Source organism: Suncus etruscus, chromosome 18 (assembly GCF_024139225.1).
Source record: "Suncus etruscus isolate mSunEtr1 chromosome 18, mSunEtr1.pri.cur, whole genome shotgun sequence".
Classification (NCBI taxonomy): domain Eukaryota; kingdom Metazoa; phylum Chordata; class Mammalia; order Eulipotyphla; family Soricidae; genus Suncus; species Suncus etruscus.
The window spans coordinates 30,974,647-30,994,318 of record NC_064865.1 but is presented as its reverse complement, the minus strand read 5'-3'; the positions used below and the strand labels follow the sequence as shown (position 1 = coordinate 30,994,318).

Below are 19,672 nucleotides of genomic sequence, written 5' to 3'. Positions count from 1 at the left end.
TACGTACTAAAATATATTTTCTCAAACTGATCTTCTTTTGATTAGATAAAATCCTAGCCAACTAGGATTTCATTCCCTCTGGAAAACCATTGTACCCTGCTGATAACTGTATTGTCTTCTTACCTAATCTCAGCACATATTTCATATATGCAGTTGATTTTATTATCAGTACTGCTTCATGACATCTTCTTGACACACACATATACCATATTTTTTGCTCTATAAAATGCACCTGACCATAAAATGTACATAGTTTTTAGACAAGAAAAACAAGAAATATCAAAAGATGGTGGCTGGGAACAACCAGCTTGTGAGATTGAAGTATACATACAATATGCCGGTCCACAGTTGGTTAAACACAATTAACTTTTTTTTAATCAGAAAATTAAAATAAAAAACAATTTTTTGTTTTTGTTTTTGAGTCACACCCGGCAGCACTCAGGCGTTACTCCTGACTATATGCTCAGAAACGCTCCTGGCAGGCTCGGGGGACACATGGGATGCCAGGATTCGAACCACCATCCTTCTACATGGAAGGCAAATGCCTTACTCCATGTTATCTCTTCGGCCCCACAAAATATTTTTTAAATTTTTTTTGTTTGTTTTTGGGTTTGGGGCCATATCCGGTGATACTCAGGTGTTACTCTGGCTATGCACTCAGAAATCACTTCTGGCTTAGGGGACCATAAGGATCAAACCTAGGTCCATCCTGGGTCAACCTCATGCAAAGCAAATGCCCTACTGCTGCGCTATCATTCCAGCCCTACAAATACTTTTTTGTTAATGTAAGAAAAAATTCCCCTGCACCAGCTTAGCTCTGGGTGGCACTTACTCCACAAGATGCACAGACATTTTCCCCCATAAGACAGTAAAGTGCATATAAGATAGTAAACTGACCATCATAGACAATTCCATACTTCACATCACTGCATCAACCTCACCTGCTCCCCAAAGTTCACACAAGAAAGAATCTAGGGTGAAAATATGTGAATAATGGCAATCATTGCACAGGGACCTAGTCTTTCTTCCTGTCACTCACCGCACTCAGCTTGACCCAGTTGAAGGACTTCAGTGGGTGGGAAGGCTGGGGAATACACTTCTTCCTGAGTGGCATCTCATTGCTGAATAAGGGGTCAGAAGAGGATGTTCGGTCCAAGTTAAAGCAAGGTGGAGCTCCTGGGGGTGTGGGATGCACACCAGGTGGAAGGGGTGGTGGTGGTGGTGGGCAGCAGTCAAATGGCAATGGTGGTGGGGGTGGAGGCAGGTCACTTGTCACAGAGGAAGACAAAGTAAGCGGACCTCCTGGAGGAGGTGGAGAAACTACGGATCTAGTCTGTGGTAACATAGAAATAAAAAACAAAAAACTATTAGCCACAACACCTCAGATCTCCTCACAGCTATTCCAATTATCACTGTCCTCCATCTATATTCAACCCCCAATCTTATTCTTACCCCCTTAATTTCAGTCCCCTTGTTTTCTCTCTTGGTAACCCTAATATCCAAAAGGAACACAACCGCAGGCAGACATTGGACAATGTCACAGTCATCATATTGCAATGGTAGTATTGAAACAAATTGAGCAGGATATTGGCCACACAATGACATCCAAGCTTCCAAGGCACACTTCCTGGAATAGTCTCACCCAGGGAGAGAATGCTGTGCTTTCCAATTAAAAATGGAGGTGGCAAACTCAGAGGCATCCTCTAATCTGAACTGGGTTTCCCACTGTAATTCTCTCCCAACCTGATGTCCTAATACTCCCCCCACACACTTGCTCTTTCTTCTTGTCATGTCCTGAGTTCAAGGGTCTTGGCTCAGTGATATAAAAAAGAGGATGCTATATACCGAGCTGTCAGTGATTTGGGCCACCAGCTCTGACACTTGTCCTCGAGCCTGACGCAGTTCCTGGGATTCACGAGCCAGCTTGTCCTTCATCTTGTTCAATGTCCGCATCATCTCTTCCTTCTCCAATGTCTTTGTCTCGCATTCTCGTTCCTTCCTCTCCAGCTTGCTCACCAGCTCCAAATGTTCTAGAATGGGTGGTGGGATGAAAGGCACAAATAGGAAAGAGAGTATGTGAATATGTGATTATTTCTTTCCTTAAGGGGGAGAAGTGGTAAAGCAAAGCAGGGAATTAAGGACGGGCTGCGGTGGGATTCCACAAAGCCCCTTCCTTACCTTTCCGGAACTTCTCTGCCTGTTCTCGCCACTGTTTTACTTCGTTCTCATTGATGAGCCTGAAGAAAAAGGAAGGGGAAGGGTCTGTTAACTGTTACCTCACAACTTTTCCAAAACATGCTTATTTTTCTAAAACCTGTACTGCAACTGCCAAGATGCTAGAATTTTAACTCTCATACTCTCCTGTCTCCTTTTTATGCCTGCTTCTTACTGTGTCTCTGAGCACTGAGATCTGAAAGGACATTTGACCACCGTATAATTCGCCCCTATTATAACAGAGTTGAAGGACCAGGAAGTTCTGCAAAATAAACTATGCTTGGGCAAAATTTCATAGTTCAAGGCACCCAGCAAGATTTCTAGAATCTAGAAGAACATTACTTTACTCACTTGCAGGTAGAGCTGAACTCTGAGAGAAAGGAAGGAAGCCTGAGCACTTAATTACCTGATCTAGTAAGACCTTTCCTCCTTATCCCTTCCTGCCCCCATATTCCTTCTAATGGGAGTCAGAAACTGGTTAGCTAATGAAAAAGGGAGGTAAAAGACTTAGATTGAGAATCATAATAGAAAAGAGACAACCACTCTCTCGCTTTAAGACACACACCCTCACAGTCCCCCACTCCCCCCCCACACACACACACATATACACACACTTTTCAATTTAGGTAACCAGTTCCAGGCAAGGAGGAGAGTGATTTAATAGAATCTAGAATATGGCTTCATTTCTGAGATGATTCTACTTTGCAATTGGAAGCAATAAAGATGCTTAATATATAAGGAGTCTCATGACCACAAGGATCAGTAAAACCTTTTTGGACTTGAGGTCTGTTAAACCTCTGGTGAGGTAAAAGCTTCACTACTACATAGCATAAATAATCATTAGAAAATAAAAATAAATCACCCACTTTTCATTTGTAGATGCACTTGCCCAAAATACTTATTTTTATAAGGCCATGTGGATTAGTATTGGGAGTTGAATAGAGTCCAGAGCCATTCCCAGTAATGCTCAACCTAATGGTGCAGGCCTAAAAGATTGGTTCTCAGAATAAGTGGTATTCAAGGGACCAAAAGGGCTACAACCAGTGATGCCTAGAGGACCATTGAATTCAGCGCTATGTATGTGGTCTACCACTTGAACTATCTTTTCAAAAACACCAGTTAGGACTTTTAACTACATTCAACTACTTGTTCAAATAAAAATAATAGCATGAATAGTTATAAATTATTTTCTATTGGTCTTTGGAATATGAGACAATAAATTACTGAAAGTTAATTCAGCTCTTTACAGGTAATTAATTGGCTGAAACTCAATGAAAACTGAGCAGAAATTTAAAATTAAAAATCAATGTGTCAACATAAGGTTCAATCATTAATTTATGCAATTTTAAATTTGTTTCTCTAAACTAGACAAATCAGAATGCCATAGGCTGATGTCCTCATCCAACAGCCCTTTATCAATAGCCAGGCTTTATTGTAGTAGTAGCAAGCTGTCAAGAAAATCCAAAACTTTAGGTTCTACATACTGTGCCACATAGTCTTGTTTCTGAATCATTCAGAAAGAAAGCTTGTTTCTTCTGAAGCCATAACCACAAAGAAACAAAAATGCCTCATGTAAAGTCTCACTCAACCTCAAGCTCATTCACTGTAAATTATGAAATGTCAAAACAAAGAGGTTGGAGGTTGTACCTTTGCTAAGATGAGGCCTGGGTTCAAATCCCCAGCAGTACTCCCAATAAAACTGGGTCATACAAACACCAGTTGGAGGATTACAGACAGCCTGACCATACTTCAATGTGAATGCTTCTATACCCTCCAGTGAATCATTAGGAGACTCTAAACCTGGGCTATCACTAACTTCTACATCAGGTGGCTGTACATTAGATTTTTATTAAAAAGACACCCACAGAAAAATTCAGAGCCACATGCCCAGTGGCTGGACCAATCAGATAGTCTAGATGTAGAACATACCTATAGTACTTTTGGACAGAGCTGCTCAAGGCCCACTTTGAAGTGAATGATTTGAGAGAGGGAGCTGTCTTAGAGAGATATCCCCAGTCATAGAAAGATAGAGAAGGGGGAAGAAGACTGGTGAGGACTGGCTACTGCTCACATGTTGACGATGTTCTTGACATTGAAGTTCTCCAGGGGAGCCAAGTCTGGGTCTATGCCCCGCTCGTCCTGCAGGACAATCTGCTGGAGGATACGGTCCAGGAGCTGCCACTGTTGGAAGTAGCCCCCATTGCGCTTGTCTGTAGAAGAACAGACACCAAGACTTTACTTGACCAGGATGGGTAAGTGTGTTTTCCTGCCCTTGAGAAGGCCCATTTGAGGGGGAAATGATACAGACTCACAAATTCAATCGTTTCCTAGTTATCTATCTGCAGCTGACCTTCTCTGAGTGCATCAACCCTTTCAACAGATTGCTCTGCTCCTGACTGCAATGTTTCCTGGCTGCCTTTCTTCCCTGCTGGTTTCCGGAGCTTCCTTTCTGCCTGGGGACTGCAAATTGCTGTTTTACATTATCTAAAAACAGCACCTTTAAGAAAGTAAATGTGCTCCAAAATATTACATGCTGAATAATGAAGTCTCCAGGGAAATTTCGAACAAGAAAAGGCCTGAGGATTAGCTCTGCTCTTGTTCTACAGAAGAAAATGAATGATAACTAATTACAGGTATGCACTGAGCGAGAATCAGAATGGGCTGAAGAAATGGTGGTGGAATGCAGGCAGATTTCTTGTGAAGGTGACCTTGAACTCTGAAGGCAAAGGCACTGGTACCTTATCTTAGAAGGTCCCACTCTTATTCCCTTGAATTAGAATCTGGCTCTACACAGACTTTTTTTTTTCCAGGTGTAATCCTAAAATCACCTACTTGATCCCAAGTATTGCATCTCTCTTCGACTTGGGAAATCAAGTATCCTGATCCTGACTTTATAGTCAAATGCAAATGCATGCTGGTGGATGGACTTTTGTGCAAAGTATCATTTTGAAGCAGAAGAAGAGGACTATGTGTATGTAGTTCAACACAGAGTACTGCGAGTCAAACAAATTGAAGTTCCTTGGGATTTCCTATATTTTCTAGGAAGGCCTTCTGTACATGGTTTTGGAAAATAACTAGGTTTCTGGACCACTTCTATGTATTTTCCATCCCCTCCAGCATTGGCTATGTGGCATGCTTTTCCAGTTAAACTTCACCAGGGAAATGGCTAGATGACTGTTAATAGAGGTAGAACATATTTCATCTGAATCCCTAACCCCAAAAAGATTAACATGCTTCATACATAAAGACTCATTCTGCCTCAGGTGCATCCACTGTAAATTGGATCAAATGTACACTCTAGTCAATGTGAAGCATGAAGCCACTATGCTAAGGGACCTCAGATCAAATTACATTCCACCTAAAGCTGGCATTCCAAACAACTGCTTCTGTCACATCAACAGGATCACCAATGCCACTGTCTAAAGAGTGTTAAGATTGATTGTTATGGTAAACTCTACTAGTTTTCAAAATATTCTTCTACCCTGTAAAGAGTTTAAGTACCAAATAATACAGTTAAAGCTCATTCAAAGCATGGATGTATGTGTAGTTAATTCAGCCACTGGGCACCCATGTATCACAGGGGCTCAGCTGTTGCTGGCAATGCTGGTAGGTGGAATTTGTAAAGGCAAACAGGAGGAAGGGAATGAGGGTCGTGGGGAATCAGTAAGGAATGAATGGAGGAGCCTATGGAACCTTTTCCAACACTGACATGGCAAATTCAAACATTAATTGCATCTCAGGGCTGCTTCTCTAAGCTCAACACTTTTTTTTGGAGCTCCCCAAGGGGCCCAAGAACTCCACTGTCAGCAGGAACTATTTGATTAGCAGTGATCAAACTACTGTTTATAGAACTAAGATGTCAAGGTTTCTCAGGGCTATTCACAGTTTCTTTCCTTGGTAATTTCCTGGACCCCAAAGAAGGAAGAAAGAAAAAGAAGAACCTGAGTTCTGTGGCATTTATTACCTCGGGGGCATGTCGGAAGGAGACTAAATTCATCAACCTGATTTCCTGTCATTTAAAAATTTTTATTTTGGTTTTGGGTCAAACTTAGCAGTGCTCCTGAGCTACTACCAGCTTGGTATTTGTGGGTTGTTTCAGTGCTGCTCTGGAGACAATACATATTGGGTCTTAGGCCCAGACTTCCAAAATGCAAAGTACAAGCACTAACACTTCTGGTAGCATGTCTTCAGGTTTCTTGTTTTGTTTTTGTTTTGTTTTTGTCTTTGTTTTTTTTTTTTTTTTTTTTGTGGAGGAAAGAGGGAATCATACTCAGTGATGCTCTGGAGTTACTCCTGAATCAGTGCTCAAGAGTTACATCCAGTGAAACTCAGAAGATCATGCATTGTTGGAGGATCAAACCCAAACCTCTTGCATGCAAAGCAGATGCTCTGCCCATTGAGTATCTCTTTGGCCTTTATGCCCAGTGCAACATGCTTGGGGCCAGGGCTCAAGCTGCAGAGAGAACCAATGTGTGGTGACTCACAGGGCATCTGCAGGCAATGATGCAACACAGACAGCAGGCAAGGGTAGGCTTCGGTGTGTTTCAGCTTCTTGTGGATCAGCTCAAACATCTGGGATGCACTTTTGGTGTCAATGTGGACCTGGGAGAGAGAAGGGGCACAGTGCATGGGACAGGAGAAGTCAGAAAGTAGGGAAAAGGAAACCCTGTTTCTATCTACTGAGTCCTATCCTTTCCAGAGAGTATTTCTTCCTTTTACTCTGGTCCAGCCTCTAAATGTGCTAACAGTATAAATCAGGATCTCTCAACCTCAGCACCAAAGGGACCTTTCTTTGACTAAGTAATCTTTGGGGAATGGGATGGTGCTCATTGTATGATATTTAGCAGCAGATAGGCATAATGCCTCTTATTCTTGATTTCTGGCATGTTTCTCACAGACTCCAACTATCATTTCAACCCTGAAAAAGGATTTTATAATATAATATGCACAATATAATATTAAAGAAGAAGATTTGGGTATCTTCAGTGTAACAGGGTAACTAAAGCTAAAATGAAAATATGACATAATTAGCTCAGAATGGTTTGTGATTTGCTAGTTGTTAGTGATGCAGAAGGATCACTCAAGAAATTGCTGGAAGGTAGAAGTAAAGGAGCTCAGGAAAGGCATTTGAAACTATACTCATAAGGGATGTGCCCTATGGTCTTCCCAGGTAGGATTGGAAGTTTGGGACCCCCAGAGACAAGATGCTAGCTGGATGTTTGAGCCCCCAGTTCCAACCAGCACGGGATCTCCAACTTTAAGGAGCTGGAATAGTGACTAAGGCCACATGGGACCATGATCATTTCCATTACACCCTTTCCTCCCGCTCTGACCTCTTTAGGTTCCTCACCATGTCAAATCTCCGGGCTAGCTCCAGATCATCCTCATTTCGGACCATCTCGAAAAAATCTAAATGCCTAGATAGAAAATGGAGAGAGAGACATACAGGTAGAATATCCTGGTTGAAGTAATAGCCCTTCATACTAAATCAGAAAGCTTTACTCTAATGAGGCCAAGTCACATACTTTATCTACTACCTGTAGGTGAACATTCCTTTCATGATGCCCCACTCCATGCCCTGGAGCAACTCTAATGTCACCACCTATACTCACTTGAAGTTGTAGCAGGAGAAATAGCATCTCTCACTCTACCCCCTAGCTTAGTCACATCCCAGTGTCTTTAGGAGTTACTATGTTTTCCTTGGGGAATAGATCATCTGGTGATAAGACCAAATGGTGACCTTATAAATTACTTTGATTTTGTTCTATGATTTTATGTCACACCCAAAAATCAACTACTCTCTTTTCTACCCTCTTCATAATTCCACCAGCAAAGTACCCATTCTCTTGTCCTTGAGACCTGGTGTTCATCAAATAATCTGTTCTAAAAGGAAAGACTAGGATTTAATTGTATCCTTTGTGTCTTGATTTGGATTGGGCATCTTTTTGTGTAGCATTAGTGCAGGGTGGGATATTGAACAATCCAAACTCCTAATAACTAATACCAGCATCCTTGTCACATGGTCAATATGAAAATCAAATAACAAGCCCCACATATTTACAAATACCCTCCCAGGGGTCCAGTACTAATATTGTGAGTAACAATTGGGGCTATATCTACTAAACATCAGAAGTAAATCAGCCTAAATAATAGACAGGGACTCGGATAAAATATGCAGAGAGAGTGAAAAGGGGCCATAGAGCTGATCCTAAGAAGTACTGGGTATGGCACATGCTTCGATGGGAAGAGCAGTCTTCATGAAAATCCCAACCAGCTCCCACCCCCAAACCTGTCTCTGCAGGTCTGTCAAGGAAACAGGATGGGACTTGGGTCTTACTTATCCAGGATAGCATTCTCATGCTGACGGAGCTTGTCAATCACAGGCTGTATTCCCAGCATCAGGAACTCATACCGTAGATGGAGGCGGAACTCCAGATTATCCTTATCAAGGGAGGACAAACTCATTGGATGGTCTTGACTTCCTCAAGATTTCCCAATAAACCCTTTATCACCAAGTTAGTCATTATCCCACATATCCTGCAACAAATTTATCTGGAACTATTGCAAAGACCACAGTTCTAAGAAAGGATTGGAAGACATGTTTTTGTCCCCCTCCCAGGCTTATTTCCTGAATGTTTCTGAAGTCACTTCTTTAAAACTTCATTACAAGGCTTTTTTATCTTTGGGCATTAAATATCAGTGTTTTAGAGTCACACAATACAACCTCTGGCAATACATCCTCTTTGCTACAATACCCCACGCTGTTATTTAAAGGTATTGGGACTATGGAAAGCGTTCACTTCCTCCTCATAAAATGGTTGTGATATAACTAACTCACACAAAAGGCATTGATAGCAATGACCTGACACTTGGTCAACTAATTAGGACAGATGCCAGCCAGCAATAGTCTAATAGAAGAATGTCAGCATCTTAGGAATTGGTCAATCAATCCACTTCACCCAATTTAGATCTTTAGGGCTGTATGTTAAAAAGCCTGGTGATAAGAAATAGGGAAAGTAGACGTCATTTCTCTGTCCTTATATACAACATCTAATTATCTGAGGATTGAGGGACCTCAGCTACTCATTAAGTATTTCTTTAAATGTTGCTATATTATGGTGTATAATCCTTGTTTTGACCCAGCATAAGAAAAATTAAAAGCTACACCACTGAACAGTGATGTTAGGAGAATATGACATATCAATTCATAAACCATTCCAGAAGTTGATCTTTGGAGATTTCTAGAAACAAGGGTAAACAAGCCCTCCTCCCACATGATTTTTACTCTCTCTGAGCCACCATCAGCCATCCAGCCTCAGGGGTTGTCTGTGACAGTCATATGATAGCACTTATGTGGAAAATGTCCAAGGGTTCCTTCCAGATTTAGATAAAATTCAAAGGCATTTTGTGGAGAATAAAAGCCATAACTAGCCTATATTACAGATTTAGAGACCACAGAAGGGTCTCTAAAGTAGGTATTTTTGTCAAGAAGTTGTCCATCTGACATTTAGCTTGTGATAGATAAGCTTTTCTTTCTTGTGCCTAATATAGGAAATAAGAGACAAAAATGATGAAGATTATGGCAGCCAGACTAAACATACTCCTTGGCCCTTACTTCTTTCCCAGAAACTTCACACACTGTACCCTACACCAAGAGATTCAGGGCACAATAAGGGCAAGATGAAGGAGCCTCACCTCTCCAGCTCCTGCATTGAGAACAGCATTGATGAAGGACATAATGGCTGTTTTCAGATTCACTTCATCCCTGTATCGGCCCAAACTTCGATCAAGCTCATTCAACAGGGTCTGAGTAGAAAGGCAACAGAGAAAAGGAGATGAAGTCTCAGGGTCTACAATTTCAGCTTCAGAACTTTTGCTTTGACTGCTCCAACTACCTAGAAGGTTCTATCTATTCTCTATTCAACCAATCTAACAGAACCTTTAACCTTTATCTAAGACTCTTATTTTCCCAGAAGCATTTTGCTTTGGGGGTCACATCTGGTTGTCCTCAAAGGCTACCTCAATTTGAACCTTGAGGTTTTCCACTCCTGGAAAAGTGCTCAGTGTTTCCAGAGACCTCCTGCCAATGTAAGGAGGACATATTCCAGGCAGTTAAACCATTTCTCAAAATCCAGAAGCATTCTTTGATCCATATCTCATTCTTAGTACTTTCTTCCTGCCTTCTACTCCCACTCTGGAGCTTGGTTTATATTATAGAGCAATATGAAGGCACTGCTTTAAAAGTTACATCAGGGGGACAGCACGATAGTACAGCAGGTAGAGTGCTTGACTTCCTTACTGTGATCTCTGAGCACAGAACTAGGAGTGAGCCCTGAGCACCATTGAGTGTGGACATAAAACAGAAAAAAATTAAAAAATAACTGTCTGGCTCCTTTTATTTCTTTTGTATCTTATGAAGAATGTCTTTAATGGGGCACATGGTAGCTGTTTTAAAATTTTGGAAAAAGAATAAATAAAGACTGTACAGGTGAATAGTACACAGAGTATAACAAAAATTCACATCTATTGAGGCTCACTCTGTGCTAGGAATCTTTAGATTTATTCTATTTCTTTTTTGGGGCAGTTTATGGAGGAAAGAAGTTTAAACTCAGTGTCCCCCTAGTAGGCTCTGTTATAGGTACAGGGCTTAAACACTTAACCCCCAACAATGTATTCGATTCAATAATTCTATACTGAGCCCTGAAAATGAGCCAGGCATTGTACTCAGAGATGGAGAGTCATAAAGCAGATAAACAATCCAGGACCAAGAATACCAAGACCTAGCAAAGTTTCTATGTCCAGGTTCTTATGCTCATAAAATTCCTCCTGTTCTATGTGTCCTATTAATCTCAGCATATTACCTCCCACTAATGGGCATGCAACTGAATTTCCTTCCCATTTCTCCCATTTCCACTAAAAAGTACTCATAGTTTCCTACCTCTTATGTTCCAGGCTCCTCTTGTTCTATTCTTGGCTAGCATTCCCTACTTCCCCAGGTGACTCACCTGGAAGCGTGTCCTCTCAGCAGCATACATCTGGTAGTGGAGCATGGCCTGCAGCACCTTCTTGTGGCCACCAGGTACAAGGCACACAGCACCCAGTATCTCTAGCACTGCCACCTTGGTCTTGCTGTTCTCTGTGCGCAGACTCTGCGCAATGGTGCTGATGGCTTCAGGCTGTGCCAGCACATGGGCCCTCCCCTGGGAGTTGTTCATTAGAGCCTTGATGCAGCCAATGAGGGAGGTATGAATGCGACTCTCACAGGTGGTATGGTCCATGCTCCGGAGGAAATTCAGCAGACAGGTCAAGCCCTCCAGCTCAATGAAGCGAGTCACAAACCTGCTCAGATAGGTGTCATTAGCAAGGCAAGTATATTATTCAGGATGCAATTTGCAAATAATCACCCCTTTCTCTGTATACCCACATATTTCTCTGTATACCCACCTTACATTCTACATATTTACATATCAGTTGCACAGTTATACTGATGTGTATATAACAGTATTTTTTCACAATAATTATCACAGATGTTAAACATGAAGACTGTTATCCAGTGAGGATTGAAATTCAAAGAACTAAGGTCAGATGATAAGAAATATTTCTAAGTGGAGAGGGTGGGAGGGAAGTTGGGGACATTATACACTGGTGAAAACTATTGTACATTGTATGACTGACTCTCAATCATGAACAACTTTATATCTGTAAATAAAAAAAACTGTATTAACAACCTTTTATCCACAGTGTTTAAATAAAAGTAACTACAATCTAATACTACTACTACTACTACTAATAATGGAATATTCCCAGGCATGAGGACCCCACTGCCACTGAGTCAAGGTTGCAGAAGTGACTGTTAAGAAAATAGAATTTTGCTAGGATAAAACTCAGCAATGAGACTCTTGCATTTTGGTGCCCTGGGTTCAATCCTTGTACCATAAAAGGAAGTCAACTAAGAAAGAAATTAGCAGATTTATTTTGAAAGGTCACTGAAAAGATGACAAATCATTTAGTTCAGCAGTGCTGAATCTGCAGTTTATGTTCCCTGAAAGGGTTTATGATTAACATTCAAGGGACTATGAATTTTGACAGAAAAAAAAATTCAGTTTTTGAAAATCCTAACTGAAACTCAATGTTTACTAGTTCTATATATGTTCTATATTCTACAAAATTTTCACCAGGTCTATGTGTCACATTATAACCAGAATTTTATTAAGGAAAGAAAATAAATTAGGATGGAAGATGACCCTGGCAGTCTTCCCTCAACTCTCCTATTTAATAATTCCTGTATTTCCTTTCTTTATCACACCCCTGTCTCCTAACTCAGAGGACAGACAGGGCATCCTAAGTAACACACCAATACATATTAAGGCACACACACAAACACACAGGGCAGCCAGTGTGTTTAACAACTGCCTCTTAGGAGGAAAAAAAATTTAAAAGCACTAGACTTTTTCTGTGTTTGTTAATGTTTATTAATTTCTGTGATAGTATTCCCCCCAAAAGTTCATTTCAAGCTATCACTGTGACATCATTGAAGGAAGAGTTGGGAAGAGTTTTACCACTTCAGTACTTCCATCAGAGATGCAATTTATACACTAAATGTATGCAAGTATGTAATTTATTAATAGTAGAATCACCAGGTGACAAAGAAATGACTAAGTTTAACTATTTTTGACCTTGATTTTGGATATAATTTACTCATCATAGGTTTATATAATACACATTTTAATCATAGCTGTGTTTAACTATAAAAGTTGTTGATAATTTAACAGTTGACTCACATAGCTGATAAGAATCATTTTCCAAACACAAGAACACAAGAGGAATCTGTGGCTTTGGCTGTTCTTTGACCCCTGCGCAGTGTGGTCTAGGAAACTGGAGGTTTTCTATCTCCTTTTCATTTAGAGATATCTATCTCCTTTTCATTTCTGGCATTTTTCCCAATCTAGGAGTAATCTCATCCATAGACACTACATCCCCCTCTAGTGGGAGATCGCCCACATGGGCATGGTCCCTCAGAAAGTTCTGTCTGAGACATTTTTATTTGGCCTCCTTTCCTCTCATTCTATGCTTTTATGATGTTCTTGCCCTCACAAATTTCTTTTCACAGTTTCTCTCTTTAAATATCAAGTTTATGCCATCTCACAATGTCCCTTTCTATAATATCCATAATATCCATATTATATATGGATATATATCCATAATATCCATCAGTTTGCAGTCTCCCCATGTCTTCTACCTAAACTGGGAAAGGGAGTTATTAGTGTGAACACTGGGAAATGGTGGGCATACGTGGGGAGCAAAGCAGTATTTGATATTTCATGAAGTTATGAGGAACTGCTGTGTAACTGAATATAGAAGAAACGAGGGAAATGAAATAGAGTGAGTCACCTCATAGGTTGTGTTCTAAGAGCCGTCTTCAGGTCTTCCACAATCTGGTTTCTCCTTTCCATATTCTCCTCATCAAATACATACAGACTCTGAATCTGAAAGAGAATAAGGTAGAGATCACACAAGTATACCTGCCTCAGAGTCACCAGTACCCCAAACCAGGTATATCCTGGGGGCTAAACTCATACCAGGGAATCATTTATTAAAAGAGTGTGTCAGATTCTGAGAAGATCCAAGTTCTGTTGCTGAACTTACTTTCCTCATCTTTAATAAACTGAGAGTTGCTGACCCAGTCAGTTCCCAAGTCTGTGTGATGAATAGCTTAACAAATGCTTAAATGAGGGCTTGAAAGTCACACAGTGGTGACTTTGATAAGACCTCAAGAATATCTGGAACACTCCTGGGCCAGAGTGTATAAAAGGTGAGGTAGGATATCTTGCCCGTTAGCCTTTCCAGATGAGGGATAGGTAGAAAAGGCTACTACTCACTGCAGCCATAGAATTGATACGGTCAATATAAAAGTCAGGCCAGCTAGTTGCCATCTTGTTGGGATCTTCTTGCTCCTGGAACAAGAAAAAGTACTGTGTAAATGAACCTATAAAATAAACCACTGGTAAGAAAAGCCTTCTGGTCTTAGATCCTAAACTTCGTTCCATATCTGTTGAAATATTTATTTCCCAGCTCCATCTAAACTGGGTAACTTTGAGAAAGCACAGATCTCCCCAGGATTCTTAGGGAAATATGGATAATGAATATTTTTAAATCTCATCACATGAATCACTCAATGGCATGGTCAGAAACTATGCAAATATAAACACTATCAATGAACAATATATATAATTGAAAATTGTTTTCCATATTATATTTATACTAACATGTCATTTTATATCTGTTCAATCTATTAGAGTATTGAATCTAGGAAATATTGATGCTTATATTTTGTACCTCTATTTTCAAACTCGATTTTTCTGATCTCATTTTCATGACTTACAAAAGTGTTAATATTTGACAATTTGCAAATGTGAAAGCTTGGTCTTTCAGAGAGTGTGAGAAGCACTAACATAAAGAATGAGGTGCAGTGTATGGCACCTAGGAGTTTATCAATAAACAAGCAAAAGTTTCTCGTAACAAAAGTCTAGTGACAAATGCAGCAGGGTCAGCTGCTTTGTACTCTCTACAAAACCCTGGCAGAGAGGAACTTCTAATAAAGAATTTGGAGCAGGATGGGACATACTGGTCTGAAGAACTGAGAAGAATTATTGAGATAACTAGATCCAAGGCAGCTGGGGAGGGTGTGGAGAGAAAATTCCAGGTGGGAAAGAGCAAATGTGGACATATGTGAGGAAACAGTACAGAACTTGGCTTACAAGGTAGAGGGAAATGCCCTTCCTTGCATTCGAATCAATGTTTTCCTTTAGTCATATCAGAAGTTAGCTGAATTGAATTCCTTATCCTACATTTAGACAAAGTATACTATCCTGAAACATGACTGAGGTTTTGCGCTCTCTTCCTCCCTCGCTTCCTTTTGTGATTTCTGCTCTTTAAATACATGCTTTTTTCTCTATAAAACTCCTGACCCCTGAGTAAAGTATTCTTCAAGTGCTCAAAAAAGGTCATGTGTATACCAGACAATGAAGGGTGGCTAACCCACCCATTGTATCACTCTCAGACTCCAGCAACTTTGTCCTTAAGAGCCCTGTGTTAGATCTAAGGTGTGGCCACCGATTGAAGCATATTAGACTGGATTACCCTGAGGAATGTCATTTCTGATTATCTATGCCTGCTATGCAGAATAAAAATGTAGAGTGGACTATTTCTCAGGCTCCTTCCAACTCTAAAAATGTGTATGATCTATGAGTATGAAGCCCTAGAAGGGAAAAAAATCTCTTCAGTGAGCCCTGAAAATGAATATCAACATTAATTAAGAATCTTGAAAATTAATTTTGAAAAAGTGTGAATACAATCAGGGACTAGGAAGAAGCTTCAGGTCCAAACTCACCAGAACCTTCTTGTTTTCTCCCAAGAGGGAGTCCACTTCTGATCACGTACACAGAAATACTGGGTTCCTGGCTCCCAAATACCTATCCCTGATGTCAAAGGAATAAGAAATGGGTCTGAAAAATGGAGGATGTAAGAGAAGAAAGAAAGGTGGGAAGGAAATATAGATAAGAACAGGAAAGGTAAGAACAGGGTAGATAAGAACAGGAAACTGAAATAGAGAGGAAATAAGCAAGACACCCAGAGAGAGATGAGCAACAGAAACCGAGGTACCAAAAAAAAAGGGAGAGAATGAAACAATAGCTAGGAAAACTGAGGAAGAGATCGAATCCCACTAAGTCTGGCTAGAGCCTGAACCCCCTTTCTTAGGAAGGACCAAATATCAGAGGATTTGATATGTAGAGGTGCTGCTTCCTACAACTGAAAGTTTTTATAGGGTCTCTCCATTATTGTTCTCAGGGGATGATGCAATGCTGGAAAACAAATTCAAACTCAGTCATTACAACAAAGCTGCCCCAGGATGGTACAGGACAGAATAGACTTTACTTTCCTGTCTCTGTACCATGACAAAACTTCTTATGTGCCTGCTTCATGGATTTGTGAAACAGAATCCCATTTCCCAGAGATGAAGCTCTATGAGAGCATAGGCCTCTCCCACCTAATTTATGCATTGACATTTCCCCAGTCTAGAACAGTCACAGATATGTGTATAATAAATCAACGAACATGCAGAGCAAAGCTTCCATAGACTGTGCAGTGGTTAAAGGTGGAGGGGTTAGAGCAGGTACCTTCTTCTTGCTGCAGTAGATCTGCCATTTTTTCTCTGGTGGCAGAGCAAATACAGCTTCCCGATTCTTGTCAGTGAGATCCAATTCATCCTTCAAAGACAAGATATTTGAGTGAAATCCAGAGCTAGTAGACATCAAACAATTGTCTTCCAGGATATTACAATTACATTTATCCCTCAAGCTACTACTTCCTCCCAAAGAGTATCCAAATTCTGGTAGGTAAGTTTTTTTTTGTTTTTTTGTTTTTTTTTTTTTGCTTTTTTTTTTTTTTTCTCCAGCCACAACTGGTGACACTCAAGAGTTATTCCTGGCTATGTGCTCAGAAATCGCTCCTGGCTTGGGGGACCATATGGGACAGCAGGGGATCGATCCTCTGTCTGTCCTAGGCTAGCGCACTCAAGGCAGATGCCTCACAGCCTGTGCCACTGCTCTGGCCCCATCTGGTAAAGTTTTATACTAGAAATCGTTCCATCCCTTTCTCATCTTGCTCCTCTCAAGTCCAGACACTTTCTCCCTGCTTTACTTATTTTCTACCCACCCTAACCTGATTCCTCAGACATCAGGCCCCTATTCACTGCTGATCTGAATTTTTTGCTAGCACCTGAATTCTCCTGCCCTGGGTCTTTTATCTTCCCCTCCCCTCCCCACCTCTCTTATTCTTCCTCCCTTCCTCCCTCCCTCCCTCCCTTCCTCCCTCCCTCCCTCCCTCCCTCCCTTCCTCCCTTCCACCCTCCATCCCTTCCTCCCTCCCTCCCTCCCTCCCTCCCTCCCTTCCTCCCTCCCTCCCTCCCTTCCACCCTCCATCCCTTCCTTCCTCCCTCCCTCCCTCCCTTCCTTTCTCCCTCCCTCCCTCCTTTCCTCCCTCCCTCCATCCCTCCCTTCTTCCCTTCCTTCCTCCCTCCCTCCCTTCTTCCCTTCCTTCCTACCTCCCTCCCTTCCTCCCTTCCTTCCTTCCTCCCTCCCTTCCTCCCTTCCTTCCTTCTTTCCTCCCTCCCTTCCTCCCTTCCTTCCTTCCTTCCTCCTTCCTTCCTTCCTTCCTTCCTCCCTCCCTTCTTCCTCCCTTCCTTCCTTCCTTCCTTCCTAACCTCCTTCCTCCCTTCCTTCCTTCCTTTCTTCCTCCCTCCCTTCCTCCCTTCCTTCCTCCCTCCTTCCTTCCTTCCTTCCTCCTCCTTCCCTTTTTCCTTCCTTCCTTCCTTCTTTCCTTCCTTCCTCCCTTCTTCCCTTCTTCCTTCCTCCCTTCTTCCCTTCTTCCTTCCTTCCTTCCTTCCTTCCTTCCTTCCTTCCTTCCTTCCTTCCTCCCTTCTTCCCTTCTTCCTTCCTCCCTTCTTCCCTTCTTCCTTCCTTCCTTCCTTCCTTCCTTCCTTCCTTCCTTCCTTCCTTCCTTCCTTCCTTCCTTCCTTCCTTCCTTCCTTCCTTCCTTCCTTCCTTCCCTCTTTCCTTTCTTTTTTCCTTTCCTTAGTACAGAAGTGTGGGCACCCTGCCACACTCACTCCAAAGTCCTGGTGATGTCAGTTCTTGATATATACTCACTCACAAATCCCACTAAATACTAAAGCTGTTCCCTTTAAAAGCTCTTGAGATTACTATGTATGCATCCAACTAACTCCATAGACTCAATTTATTTTCAACAGAAATGTAAACCAAGATCTGAATAATTATGGGAGCATTGGCCATGCAGCTGAAAGCTGGCAGTCTCAGGAAGAGAGGGCAGGTCCATTACCTGCTCTGCTAAAGCCACACCAGCTGCACCAACTACCCACAATTGCCACTTCACCAACTGCCCAGCTTCACCACTCAACTATGGCTCTCTGCTAATCTACCAAACCAACCAAAACTCTAGGTATGCTTGTATTTAGGCTGCCATCCAAAATATGTTCCAAAAAAGTCACAGTATCAACCACAGCGCTTGGAATTCCTGGACTGTGTGTCTGCATGTGAAGACATGAGACAATTCCAAGTTTTTTGATAATGCTGTTCCAGTAGAAACACACCAATTTGGATGTCAACATGTATTTGAAGTCACTTAATGTTCAAGACAAAAGAAATAACAGAAAAAAAATTAACTAGCAACAATAAGTCTTCTAATGTTCAGAAACAAAAGAAGTAACAGACAAAAAATCAACTAGAAACTGGTAAACCTTCTAACAATGACTTAATGAGCTTATTGAAATATCAATAATTTCTCACATTTTGTTGCTATACTCTTTTCTTATTCTATTCTTTCTTTTACTTTTTAAAATAATTTACTCTTACTTACCTAGAAACAATGTATTACTAACAACTACATAATACATGTTTCTTAACTAATGTATATGAAATTAATAGCTCTTGAGTCTGTCCACTGTCTTCATTGTCTGTCCCTTTCCTCATTGCCAGCTCCTTTACCTAAGATGATTTTTGTCAACTGTGGAGCAGGGAAGATGAAAATCATGTAATGAACATCCCCCTGCATACAGACTTGTTTAATTCATCCCTGAATTGGCAAGAGTAACCAGTGAAAGCCTGGCCTTCTAGAGATGCTTGATATATACTCACAGAATGAAATGATCCAAGAACAAAACACCACTGGACACATTCTTTTAAAACTCTTGCACTGTGTTAAAAAATATCCCTGATCTGGGATATTTTAAGAAATTTATTTTGATCTTTACCCCTAGTCCCTATCATAGAGCTCCCAAATCCTCTGGAATTTCCTGGGTGATAGAAGTGATAGGAAGATATTTTGTTCTTACCCAGTGCTCTTAAATCCCTTGGAATTTCCTGGGCACAGGAGCTCCCTTTATTCTAATAAGCTAACTACTAGTGTGATGTTACTAGTTTCAAGATTGGGACTGGTTGTCACAAAGATCCTAGTACATTCATCTCCTTCCCCAAACTTTAGAGAAAGAAGAGCTAGAAGAAGATCTAGAAATTAAGTTCAAAATTGATCATGCCAAGGCCCTGAGTTTGATCCTTAGCAACATGGCCCTTTGAGTATCATGAAATACATGTAGCCCTAGCGGTTCTCCCACCATAAACAGTCTGTAGACATGGTATCTCCCAAGCACTGTCAGGCCTGAACACTGAGCCATTAAGCTTTACCCTATCAGGTACCACACTTCTGAACCCAGACATTGTTGGCCTGGCCAGGCATTATTGCATTGGACAGTTGCCCTAGACTCCACAGCCCTAATGGGTATGGCTTTATAATAATTCTATCATTAATATCTTATGAAATCTCCACAAAAGACCTTAAATGACAATATTTAATATTGGTGAATGCATTCAAGTGCTAGCAGAGT

General features: G+C 41.1%; 1 protein-coding gene across 1 annotated transcript in view; it reads right to left on the bottom strand.

Annotated features, from left to right (window-relative positions):
• The window catches only part of DAAM2 (dishevelled associated activator of morphogenesis 2), a 110,806-nt gene that overhangs the window by 26,602 nt on the left and 64,532 nt on the right, over positions 1-19,672 (bottom strand). Inside the window, exons 3-14 of the mRNA XM_049765323.1 lie at positions 16,392-16,481; positions 14,094-14,168; positions 13,606-13,700; positions 11,220-11,553; positions 9,910-10,020; positions 8,552-8,655; positions 7,565-7,631; positions 6,699-6,816; positions 4,286-4,424; positions 2,179-2,237; positions 1,846-2,030; positions 1,040-1,333 (exon numbers count right to left, since the gene is read on the bottom strand). Coding sequence (XP_049621280.1) covers positions 1,040-1,333; positions 1,846-2,030; positions 2,179-2,237; positions 4,286-4,424; positions 6,699-6,816; positions 7,565-7,631; positions 8,552-8,655; positions 9,910-10,020; positions 11,220-11,553; positions 13,606-13,700; positions 14,094-14,168; positions 16,392-16,481 — 1,671 coding nt within the window. The remainder of the gene's footprint in view (positions 1-1,039; positions 1,334-1,845; positions 2,031-2,178; positions 2,238-4,285; positions 4,425-6,698; positions 6,817-7,564; positions 7,632-8,551; positions 8,656-9,909; positions 10,021-11,219; positions 11,554-13,605; positions 13,701-14,093; positions 14,169-16,391; positions 16,482-19,672) is intronic.